This window comes from Mauremys mutica, chromosome 16 (assembly GCF_020497125.1).
Source record: "Mauremys mutica isolate MM-2020 ecotype Southern chromosome 16, ASM2049712v1, whole genome shotgun sequence".
NCBI lineage: Eukaryota > Metazoa > Chordata > Testudines > Geoemydidae > Mauremys > Mauremys mutica.
In genome coordinates, this window is record NC_059087.1 from 17,536,035 (window position 1) to 17,548,975 (window position 12,941).

At 46.3% G+C, this 12,941-nt stretch overlaps 1 protein-coding gene across 1 annotated transcript; it reads left to right on the plus strand.

The window, feature by feature from the left end:
- Positions 1-8,399: 8,399 nt before the first annotated feature.
- On the plus strand, positions 8,400-12,295 carry CLDN5 (claudin 5). The gene has a single exon (XM_044990531.1). The coding sequence runs from the start codon at positions 8,456-8,458 to the stop codon at positions 9,110-9,112; it is 657 nt and encodes a 218-aa protein (XP_044846466.1). The 5' UTR covers positions 8,400-8,455; the 3' UTR covers positions 9,113-12,295.
- The last annotated feature ends 646 nt before the right edge of the window (positions 12,296-12,941 follow it).

A 12,941-nucleotide genomic window follows, 5' to 3' on the forward strand; every position in this document is an offset into this window, starting at 1 on the left:
AACACGGCAGGAAAAGGGAAAAGAAAGCCCCTTTTCAAAGGGCAAAGATAGGCAGCATGTGGGTGAGTCAGAGAGAGAGAGAGAGAGAGAGATATCTTACCCTTGGCACCTTATAGACTAACAGACGTTTTGCAGCATGAGCTTTCGTGGGTGAATACCCACTTCTTCAGATGCAAGACCCCTCAGGCTAGTTATCTACACCTTTGGATCGAATCAATCAGATGCTGTTCCCCAGCTGCATCATAAAATACATTTTCCTGAACCAATCCTATAGTCCCAAGATTTTTAAACAAGAGCCAACTCCTTCCCCTCCCCTCACTACGCTCCCCTTCCCTTTAACTGCCTTATTCTTGTCTAAAAAAACAGACCCCAGGCATCTTTCCCACCACGTAGCACTTTTACATAGGTGCTTTAATAAAGGTTGAAACCATAAGCCCTTAGTAACAAACAGTTTTTTAAAGTTTTTCCCTATGCCTTTGGTGAGCACAATTTGAAGCTGCAGCAAAAGCAACTTTGTTAGCCAGTGAATTAGAGATAAAGAAGGCTTTTGGATGTCCAGAATGTAGAGATAAGAAGTTTATTTAAACTTTTGAATGTGAGTAGGAAAAAGTTATATTAAGTTTGGTAAAGGAATAAAGCTCTATTTTATAATCACTTGAAAAGACAAGCCTATTTGAAGAAACAACCCTTTATTTATAGGTGTTTTAATAAAAAATGAGCATGCAGAAACACCCCAGGATTAAAACCACAGACAACCAGTTTATCAAAGTAATTTATAGTAATAAAAAAGTTTTCCCCTATGCTTTTGCTAACATTGGTTATTTTTTAGTGAGGACAATTTGAAGCAGCCTTTTTAAGTTAGTGGATTAGAAAAGGAGACCACTTTGAAAGACAAGCCTATCTGAAGAAACATGCCTCCATTTAACACTTGTACATGTGTGTTTCAACAACAAAAAAAGAGCATGCAGAAGCACCCCAGGGTTAAACCCACAAACCCTTAGTAACAAAAAGTTTTTAAAACCTTTTCCCTATGCTTTTAGTGAGGACAATTTGAAGCTGCAGCAAAAACAGCATCTGTGAGCCAGTGGGTCAGAGATAAAAAGTTACTATGGTTACTAAGGTTCCGTGGTTTTATCTCTGGGGTGTTTCTGCACACTTTTTTTGGAAACATATGTAAAAGTGTTAAGTAGAGGGCTCTGTCTTCATATAGATTTGTCTTTTAAAGTGTTTATTCCTTTACAAAACTTAATATAATTTTCACTTGTATTTGTTAAAAAGTGTGGTGGGGGTAAGAAACAAACAACTTCTCTCTGATCCACTGGTTTACAGAATAAGGGGAATATAAACTGGCTGTTACTAAGGTCCTGCGGTTTTAAACCTGGGGCGTTTCCAGGGCCAGCTCCAGTTTTTTTGCTGCCCCAACTGGCAAAGCGGAAAAAAAAAAAAAGAGATAAAGCTGCAATCGGCGCAATTCAGCAGCCAATTCTGCCATGCTGCTTCATTCTTCAGCGGCAATTCAGCAGGAGATCCTTCGCTCCCAGGGGCGGCTCTACCTTTTTGGCCGCCCCAAGCAGTCATGCGCGGGAGGCGCCCCGGAGCCGCGGACCTCCCGCGGGCATGACTGCGGAGGGTCGGCTGGACCTCCCGCAGCTGCGGACGGTTCGCAGGTCCGGCGGCTCCGCTTGAGCTGCCGGAGGCATGCCTGCGGGAGGTCCAGCCGAGCCGCGGGACCAGCGAACCGTCCGCAGTCATGCCTGCGGGAGGTCCACTGGAGCCGCGGGACGAGCGCCCCCTCCGCAGTCATGCCTGCAGCAGGTCCGGTCGTCCCGGGGCTCCGGTGGACCTCCCGCAGGCATGACTGCGGCAGGTCCGCCGGCCCAGCCTGCCGCCCCCCCGGGAAAGGGCCGCCCCCCCGGGAAAGGGCCGCCCCCCCGGGCGTGCTTGCCGCGCTGGGGTCTGGAGCGGGCCCTGTTCGCTCCAAGAGGGACTGAGGGACCCGCCGCCAAATTGCTGCCAAAGACCCATTGGCCGCCCCAAGCACCTGCTTCCTTGGCTGGTGCCTGGAGCCGGCCCTGGGCGTTTCTACATGCTCTATTTTATTGAAACACCTGTAAAAATGTTAAATAAAGGGATGTGTCTTCATATAGGTTTGTATTTTAAAGTGTTTATTCCTTTACAAAACTTAATATAACTTTCACTTGTAATTGTTAAAGTGTGAGCAAAGAAGCAGACTTCTTATCTCTGATCTTGGCATTATGGATGTGATTGGAATAATAGAGACTCGGTGGGATAACTCACATGACTGGAGTACTGTCATGGATGGCTATAAACTGTTCAGGAAGGACAGACAGGGCAGAAAAGGTGGGGGAGTGGCATTGTTTGTAAGAGAGCAGTATGACTGCTCAGAGTTCCAGTGTGAAACTGCAGAAAAACCTGAGAGTATCTGGATTAAATTTAGAAGTGTGAGCAACAAGGGTGATGTGGTGGTGGGAGTCTGCTAGAGATCACCAGACTAGGGGGATGAGGTGGACGAGGCTTTCTTCAGGCAACTAACAGAAGTTACTAGATCACAGGCCCTGGTTCTCATGGGGGACTTCAATCACCCCAATATCTGCTGGGAGAGCAATACAGTGGTGCACAGACAATCCAGGAAGTTTTTGGAAAGTGTAGGGGACAATTTCCTGGTGCAAGTGCTGGAGGAACCAACTAGGGGCAGAGCTCTTCTTGACCTGCGGCTCACAAACAGAGAAGAGTTAGTAGGGGAAGCAAAAGTTGATGGGATTCTGGGAGGCAGTGACCATGAGATGGTCGAGTTCAGGATCCTGACACAAGGAAGAAAGGAGAGCAGCAGAATAAGGACCCTGGACTTCAGAAAAGCAGACTCTGACTCCCTCAGGGAACTGATGGGCAGGATCCCCTGCGAGAATAACATGAGGGGGAAAGGAGTCCAGGAGAGCTGGCTGTATTTTAGAGAATCCTTATTGAGGTTGCAGGAACAAACCATCCCCAATGTGTAGAAAGAATAGTAAATATGGCAGACAACCAGCTTGGCTTAACAGTGAAATCCCAGCTGATCTTAAACAAAAAAAGAAGCTTACAAGAAGTGGAAGCTTGGACAAATGACCAGGGAGGAGTATCAAAATATTGCTCAGCACTGCAGGAGTGAAATCAGGAAGGCCAAATCACAATTGGAGTTGCAGCTAGCAAAGGATGTTAAGAGTAACAAGAAGGGTTTCTACAGGTATGTTAGCAACAAGAGGGTCAGGGAAAGTGTGGGCCCCTTACTGAATGGGTGAGGCAACCTAGTGACAGGGAATGTGGAAAAAGCGAATGTACTCAATGCTTTTTTTGCCTCTGTCTTCACAAACCGACCAAGGTCAGCTCCCAGACTGCTGCACTGGGCAGCACAGTATGGGGAGGAGGTAACCAACCCTCTGTGGAGAAAGAAGTGGTTCAGGACTATTTAGAAAAGCTGGATGAGCACAAGTCCATGGGGCCTGGACGTGTTATTCCTTGATTTTAGCAAAGCTTTTGATATGATCTCCCACAGTATTCTTGCCGGCAAGTTAAAGAAGTATGGGCTGGATGAATGGTCTATAAGGTGGATAGAAAGCTGGCTAGATCATTGGGCTCAAAGGGTAGCAATTAATGGCTCCATGCCTAGCTGGCATCAAGCGGAGTACCCCAAGGGTCGGTCCTGGGGCCAGTTTTGTTCAATATCTTCATTAATGATCTGGAGGATGGCGTGGACTGCACCCTCAGCAAGTTTGCAGATGACACTAAACTGGGAAGAGTGGTAGATATGCTGGAGGGTAGCGATAGAATACAGAGGGACCTAGACAAATTAGAGGATTGGGCTAAAAGAAATCTGATGAGATTCAACAAAGACAAGTGCAGAGTCCTGCACTTAGGACGGAAGAATCCCATGCACTACTACAGACTAGGGACCGAGTGGCTAGGCAGCAGTTCTGCAGAAAAGGACCTAGAGGTTACAGTGAATGAGAAGCTGGATATGAGTCAACAGTGTGCCCTTGTTGCCAAGAAGGCTAATGGCATTTTGGGCTGTATAAATAGGAGTACTGCCAGCAGATCTAGGGACGTGATCATCCCCCTTTATTTGGCATTGGTGAGGCCTCATCTGGAGTACTGTGTCCAATTTTGGGCCCCACACTACAAGAAGGATGTGGAAAAATTGGAAAGAGTCCAGTAGAGGGCAACAAAAACTATTAGGGCTCTGGAGCACATGACTTATGAGGAGAGGCTGAGGGAACTGGGCTTATTTAGTCTGCAGAAGAGAAAAATGAGGGGGGATTTGATAGCTGCTTTCAACTACCTGAAAGGGGGTTCCAAAGAGGATGGATATAGACTGTTCTCAGTGGTAGCAGATGACAGAACAAGGAGTAATAGTCACAAGTTGCAGTGGGGGAGTGTAACGGGTCAGACTCACCCCTGCGGCACCTCCTGCTGATGACTCCGGGGAATTAGCTTGGTTTTCAGCACGGAGCACCCTCTGCAGGCCAGCGATCCGCCTGTTCTCTGGCCCCGAGTCCCTCCCTGGACCCCTGTGCCCTCTTACATGGGGTGCTGCCCCCCCCAGCAGTAACCCCTTTCTCTCAGGGTCTCCCCTCCCCAGGGAACCCCCACCCTCTATCCCCACCTTGCCTCAGTATATGGCTACTGCCAGTCATTGTCTAGCCCTACACCCTGGGGCAGACTGCAGTATCAGCCTACTCATCACTGGCAAGGAGGGTTTGGACCTGCTGCCTTGGCCTACCCCTGGGCTGCCCTCTGCAACCCCAGTACCTATTAGCCCAATGCTAGGCCGCAGCCTGGGGCTTTCCAGGCTGGAGCTCCCCAGCTCCGCTCCCCTCAGGTACTCTATCTCAGCTCCTAAGCAGCCAGGCCCATCTCCCTCTATAGCTAGAGAGAGAGAGTGGCTTGGGCTTCTCTGCCTCTTATAGGGGCCAGCTAGGCCTGATTGGGGTGTGGCCCAGCTGCAGCCACTTCCCAATCAGCCCAGCTTAAAAGCTGCTTTCTCCAGCCACATTCCCTTCCCAGGGCTGTTTTTAACCCCTTCAAGGCAGGAGCAGGGGTCCACCCTGCTACAGGGTGGTTTAGGTTGGATATTAGGAAATCTTTTTCACCAGGAGGGTGGTGGAAGCACTATGGGTTACCTAGGGAGGTGATGGAATCTCCTTCCTTAGAGGTTTTTAAGGTCAAGCTTGACAAAGCCCTGGCTGGGATGATTTAGTTGGGGATTGGTCCTGCTTTGAGCAGGGGGTTGGACTAGATGACCTCCTGAGGTCCCTTCCAACCCTGATATTCTATGATTCTATGATCTTAACAAGTACAGTATAAAATAAACTCTCTGGTTATAATTTGATGAGAATTAGTGGCAAGTTTAGCACAGCTCCTATGCTACAGGTTTGAGCATATACAGTTGAGTGGGAGATGCTGGGCACTGGCCAGTCTAGTTGAAGTTTTAGGCAATAAAATGGCTCAGTTGCTGTAAAATTTGGGGATCTCTTGTGCTCTGTCCTATACCTTGGAACGCCTACTAAAGCCATTGCATACAGAATGGAATGAATTTCAACAGCCAGAGGAGAAAAGGGCTGTGATTGCCTAAAAGGAAGCACAGATCAATTTGATGTTTCATGGGGGATGTTAAGTCATAAAATTACCATTTATAAACCATGTCTTTGTAGGCAAGCATCTGAGTTCCCTTTTTTAAAAACTCACGATGTTCTTACAGTTCAATGATTCATTAACAAATGACCATTAATGCCGTGACAGCTGTTGCTACTACAGAAGAAGTGGGTATTCACCCACGAAAGCTCATGCTGCAAAACGTCTGTTAGTCTATAAGGTGCCACAGGATTCTTTGTTGCTTTTACAGATCCAGACTAACACGGCTACCCCTCTGATAGTTGCTACTACAGTTATGCACCTAATAAATCTGACTCTATTCTTTCAACCTTTTTCTCTAAACAATCAACCAAATGTATCAAAGCACAAGCATGGAACATTCCCTCTATTCAAACATAAAAAGTAACAACAAACATTCAAAATGGCTGACGGCACCAAACCTCGACACCAATGGAAACAGGAACGGAGGGCGGTACATAAGCCCAAAATTGGGCATGGAATCCTGTCAAAGAATATATGGTGATGAATGCTATTGAGCCATATACTACTCACTGCAACTGAGTTCCTCTCCACAGGATTTTGCAGGCAGCTTTACAAAGAATGTATGAGCCAATAAACACACTGACTGCAGGGATTATACGAGAGAATTTCTTGCAAGGATCATTTCTTTGCAAGTCAAAAAGTCCAACCTCCATTTTTGTCTCATAATTTATGAATCAGCTAGTCAAAAAACACATAATCCAACTTTTTAAAGACATTGCCTCTCACCTGTATCTCTGCCACTTTGATTCCACATCTATATCCCTAACAATTTAGTCACACCAATATTCCATGTCAATGGAAGCTTATTCAAGGAGCCCTGTGCTGCAACAAGCTTTCCCCAATTAATTCTTAAACCAGAATATTCACAAGATAATTTTCCCCAAGCATTTAGGTGTCTTGACATTAGGTTCCATCTAATAAGTCGTATAAATCAAAGTGGCAACAGCAAATCATGAAATCATATACCTAGATGGATTCCTTCCAATCAGCTAATATCAGTTCTCTTAACATATAAACCAAAGGCTCTACGGATAAATCAGAAATCATACAATTGGTTTTAATTAATGCATTAGAACTAAAACATAGAAGTTCTTGTCCATTTGATTGCTGGTGAAATCTCCTGTGAATACCCCCAGCTTAACCCAGTCAAACTCTTTTTCTGCACTGAGTTCACATAATAAAAATGATCAAGTGAGTAATTAGTCAAATGTGTCTCCTTCGAACATGTAGGTCATCACTGGGACAATGTGCATCTCTTCTTTCCTGTTGTCCTCCCCAGTATAAAACGGATTGATCTTCATGAATGAAGAAGTCTCTTCACCAGTATTTTAGCTAGAATATTAAAGTAATCATTGGGTAAAGAAACAGGATGAGAAGATTCCATGTATAGTTCATTGTTCTTGGAGAAGGTTTCTCATAACTACATTTTGGCATGGAATTTGCTCAGGCTTTTGTGCTGTATGCAATGTGTGTTCGATTTTATGCCTTTTTTAGCAAATGCATTTAGTTCTTTGACTGACAATTCTGCACTATTAGTCAAGTAGCACAGGCTATTGTGCTTCTGCCCAGCGAGATCTCAGTGGACTCTCTTTGAACTTGCCACCATAGGCTTTGTCAATTAAAAAACATCCCATCCCCCCATTATTTCTCTCAGCCTTCTTCGTAATTCTTTCTGTTTCTGACAACCTCAGACCTGTCTAAGTTAACAAAGATTCTGCCAGAGAGCTTGTTAAGGTTATCATCATGTTGAACTACTGCTACCCTTTGGTCATTTAGGAAGAGCTAAGGTTTTCAGGAGCAATTAGAATGATCCAAACACGAATGACATTTTGTCCAAGGACCCAAAGAAGAGCTCTATGTAGCTGGAAAGCTTGTCTCTCCTCTCACCAACAGAAGTTGGTCCATTAAAAGATATTACCTCACCCACCTTGTCCCTCTACTATGGGACTACAACACAGTACCCAGCATGTTTTCCACAATCAGTAACAGCTGTAACAGCATATCTGTGCTTTATGGAGTGTCAGGCTGAGATAAGAGCAGCGCTTTAAGCAATAGTCATTTGTGAAAGGGACGATTTGCAAATAGTTTACGGCTGACTCCTCTGTAGTGTGCGGAGTCTCTGCCACACACACAAAGCCCTGGCAGTAGTGCGGTAGAGCGACATACTATAACAAGCCAGGGTGAAGTCCAGGCACGCAGGCAGGGGAAAGGAGAGGTCAGGTTCCCCTTCCCCCCATGCCAGAAAAGTGAACCACCACGGCAGGGGTCTTTGAAGTGACTTCATCTCCCATTGCGACGGTCACTTCCCTCTTCATCATGGGGGGCCCAAGCCGCAGGGACCATCCTGTCCCCATCCTGTGTCTGTGTCACTGTCGCAACGCAAGAGCTGGCGCACGCTGCCCGTCAGTCACAGAGCCTCACCCTTAACCACACAGGGACCCCCCACCCCCGCCCCATGGGAGGGGACGATGAAGCAGCAGCGTCTGCAGCTGGCTCCGTTCCAGCCTCTTGGAGTTCCTGACCCCCCCCCCCCAACTCCTTCCAAGCGTTCGTCATTCACACGCGCTCCTGCTTCCTTCCCCCCAGCCCCTCGCTGGCGGGGGGCGGCCTCCGCTGCCTGGGACTGGCCGGGGGTGGGAGGGAGGGGCGGGCGCCCTGCGGCTTTAAATAGAGCCCGGCGGGCCACCGGCTGGCACTCGCAACCTCAGCCGGCTCCCGAGGCAGCAGCAGCAGAGTCCCGAGCAGCTCGTGAATCCAGAGGAGCAGAATGACCTCGGCAGCGCGGGAGATCCTGGGCCTGGGGCTGTGCATCGTGGGCTGGGTGGGGGTCATCCTGGCCTGCGGCTTGCCCACGTGGCAGGTGTCCGCCTACATCGACGGCCACATCGTGGTGGCGCAGACCACCTGGGAGGGGCTGTGGATGAACTGCGTGGTGCAGAGCACCGGGCAGATGCAGTGCAAACTCCACGACTCCATCCTGGCGCTGGAGCCGCACATGCAGGCGGGCCGGGCGCTCACCGTCCTGGTGACCCTGCTGGGGCTGGTGGCGCTGATGGTGACCGTGGTGGGGGCCCAGTGCACCACCTGCGTCCGAGCCGGCAAGGCCAAGTCCTGGATCGTGCTGGCCGGCGGGGTCCTCTACATCCTGTGCGGGGTGCTGGTCCTCATCCCCGTCTGCTGGTTCGCCAACATCATCATCAGCGGCTTCTACAACCCCAAGGTGCCCAACTCCATGAAGCGGGAGATGGGGGCCGCGCTCTACATCGGCTGGGCGGCCACGGCCCTGCTGCTCCTCGGGGGCGGCCTGATCTGCTGCTCCTGCTCCTGCGCCGGGGACGGCGAGAGCGGCTTCCCCGTCAAGTACTCGGCCTCCACCCGGCGGCCCACCTCCAACGGGGAGTACGACAAGAAGAACTACGTCTGAGGGGCCGGGCGGCGGCTCCCAGCCGGACCCAGAGCAGCCCCTGCACCCTGCCCTGCGCCCGGCTCCCGCCCCGGAGATGCTTGAAATGACTCGCCGGGCAGGCGAGCTCCGAACTGGACTGTGCGCGGGTACCGCTCAGTGGCACAAGACCTGCGCGCCTGGAGCTCGCCCCTGCTTGAGCCTTACAACCGTTACCCAAAAAGGACCCCTGGCGTGAACTCGGGCTCCCTTCCCCACTCCTGTCTCCTCCGGGATGAGCGGTAAACCGGCCGAGCAGCCAATGGCCGGCACTGGAAGGGGGGGGGGTTGCTTTGAGATGTTTGCTATGTAACATGAACGCGAGCTAACCCATTACTGCAGGAATACGGACCACAGAGCAGGTGCTCGGGGGTTTTGTGTTTGTTTTAAACTACTTTGTGACTAATTACAAACCCGCACCTGCGTATTTAATTTGATGATTGTTACTGCTGCCCCAAAAATGACCGATGGGATTGTTTATGTATCATTAGAGCATGAGATAAAGTCTGCGTTCTCCATCCGATTGTGGAGAAATGAAAACTCTCTTAAAACAAAGCCTCTTAAGCAGCGAATTCATCTCCCTAGCTGGGGAATCATCCTTCCCTTACTGTCTTTTTTATTGTTGTTATTTAAAAAAGCTTAATTCTGCTGTTGTAACGTGCTGCCTTGCCGCTGTACAGACCCGAGTGAACACATGGCTAATGAAATTAACTAACCTAAACTCTGCGGGGCATCAGTCTAAGCAGTTAGGACGATTGTGGTACAGGATTTTACAGAACTCTTTCAGAACTCAACACTCCTTATTTGTTAACCCTGTTTTTATAATAAAAAACAAACGAGATTGTCTATATTTTATATGTATATTTTTATATTCTAGCCGCATGTTTTGTTATTATAAAGATGTACGAACTATTTGAGGTAGAAGTAGGTGACAGCCCAGCACTGGAATTTGGTAATTAACAACCAATGTCTGGTTGTTTGAGACAAACTTTGGAAGGAGGCAGGGTATGCTAGGGCATCATGCACAGCTACCAAACTGTTCTCCCATTTTGTGTCGAGAACAACCCATAGGGAATAGGAGTTTATAGTATAACGTATCTGCAAAAATAAGAGAGGAGTTTGCATCTGTTAGTGCACCAAATGGCTTGTGCTCTTCCTAGGGTGGGTGTCCTGAACATTTCCCCCACTAGGAGTTTGTCATCACTTCCTTCAAATTTGAAGGTTGTGAGTGCAATTTGGCTTTTTTAATGGATTCTTTTACAAGACTTCAATTTTTTATATATCTTATCAACTGATCTGTGATGATAATGAATTGTGCCACTATTACACTAACTTTCATCATAAAACATTTTCAGCCCTTTCACATTTTCTTTTTAAAAAAGAAGACTCTTTGGGTTGAAATTTCTCATATTTATTTTCTTGTACAGAAAATACCTGCATCTGGCTTATTGTAACAGTGGTGGGTTTGTTTGTTTTTTCATTATTTAAGAATTTTTGTCAATTTTTTTGAGCTTGGATAAATAAAATGTAAGTTCTTTTTAAAACTTCAAACTAATCCTGGTCTTAATTTCTCAGTTTAGACAATTAATCTCTGCCCTGCTATGTTTGAAGAAAATTGGTTTAGAACAATCATGGACTGAGATCTTTGATTTTCCACTAATTGAGACAGTTGTTCAGGTATAGGCACTGATCCATGTGCACCGGAAGCAGTGTGCATTCAACTACAATGAAAGATGAGTTTTAACCTTGATTGCTCTGTACTCTCAGGCCAGCCAACCATCCCTCCTCCTTAACCCATTCCTATTCTAGGTTTACTTGAATATGAAATCATTACAGCATACAATGTGTACTTGCTCTGGCACATGCTTTGCATGCACAATTTGAAATTGGAAGCATTAATGCCGAATAGAATATGGTTAGGCCAAGTAGGCTCCTTCCGATATCACTTTGCAGAGTCCTTTACATTACTTGTAAGGTCTTGGTTGCCATCTTGCTGAGTCCATCTTGCTGCCAATATCAAATTTTGTGTGCTCAGTAGGGACACAATTTAATGTGAATATGCATCTGTTTGATTGTGCAACAGCAGTTAAATTTACTAACACCATCCTTTATTTAAAAAACAAACAAGGAAATGCAAAAAATTCTTAACCTGATATTATTGCTGACTTTACATGCAATAATCAAGAAATTCAAGGTTATGGCTCCCATAGCCACCATAACTTTTATCACCGGGGAGGAAGGATGACTAATTTTTGCTCTATGCAAGCACAATTTGGGATTTCCTGACTTAGATGTGTGTGAAACAAGCTTCTTTTAAAAGGGATTAGGGACTGAGTAAGTGTGACAGTTCCTAATGCAAACCCTAAAAACAATTAAACAAGTTCTAGGCCATGTGACAGTACCCTTATACTAACCCAGCACACTTCTACCAACCCTGATGGACTCCATAAGGAACTACCTTCTGCCTCCAGCTAATAAGGAAACACTCTACACATTAGTCTCCCTCACAGTATAACACTAAACCTTAATTACAGCCTCATGGTTCCATCACAAACATATAATACACATGTGTATGTCAACTCCGAATATTTGCCATTGTTGCTGAGACTTGTGATTTAACTGGATCTGTAGTTTTGCAATAGGGCTTCATCCATATTGTTCTTGCTTTGCTTAGTAAACATAAAAAAGTGGTGGTGTCAGTCCACAGAGGCTTGAGAGACTAGGACCTTGATCCTGCAAACACTTATGTATGTGGTTAACATTAAGCACGTGATTAGTCCCATTGGAGATAAAACTTCATGCTTAAACGCAAGCATGTTTGCAGGATCAGAGCCTATGTGATCATTAAGCAAACACCATCTGTGTAGAATTGTTTCCTCAGTAAAGGGGTGCAGTTCTTGAACTGTCAGTGTCTTAAATGAGAGCTACGATACTGTTATTGTAACATAATGTGTGATTTTGGTACAAGAGTGAAATATTCTGTATTTCATCTTTGCAACTTCTGTTTGTAAACACCGTAACCTTACAAACTGTAAAAGTATTTAAATGGGTACATTTTGCAAGAAATCTACCAAAGCTGGCTTGTAATTTGTGTGGTGCCTTATTTGTGTCCTTTACAAAAAAAAAACAAACTAGAATACGAATCCCCATACTGACTCCAGAAAAATCAATGGGGGTAATCTGGGCCTGTCGTTATCATTTCTCCTCATCCAGCACTGTCACTCTAATTAATCTAACTACTGTCGATCCCCTGTGGGTAACGAATGAATTTAACAGACCTGCAGTCCTTACTCATTTTCCTCAGGCAAAACCTCATTGACTTCAATGGGAATTTCCCCTGAGCCAGGAATAAAGCCCCAATCCTGCAAACACACTTCTGTGCAACTTTATTATGTGAGTAGTGCCACTAATGAGAGTAAATCTGTGTGCATGTGAAAGTGTTTGTGGGACTGGGGCCTAAATCAACAAAACAAGATTTGGGCTCTGACCAGCAATATTTTGAACAACCATTTCTGGTACTGCCGTTAAGTATCAAATAGTTTGTGTTTTCCCCTTGAACCAATCTTATAAAAATCAACACCTTACAGGGAAAGTGATCCAAAGCCTTTTAGAAGCATAGCTGTACATCGCCACAAGGCTGCAGCCACTTAAAAGCAACACCTGAAACAATTACTGTAGCCAGACCTCTTGTATGAAAAAAGTGTTACTTCTGTGCATGTCTCTCACTAAAAAAAGCATCATTCTGCCAATAATGGGCCACATTCTCTGCTTATGTGAGTGGACAAAATTCTCCCGAAAGAATGGAGCGGAG

Coding starts and splice junctions, on each gene's coding strand:
- CLDN5 (XM_044990531.1), top strand. CDS start 8,456: ATGACCTCGGCAGCGCGGGAGATCCTGGGCCTGGGGCTGTGCATCGTG.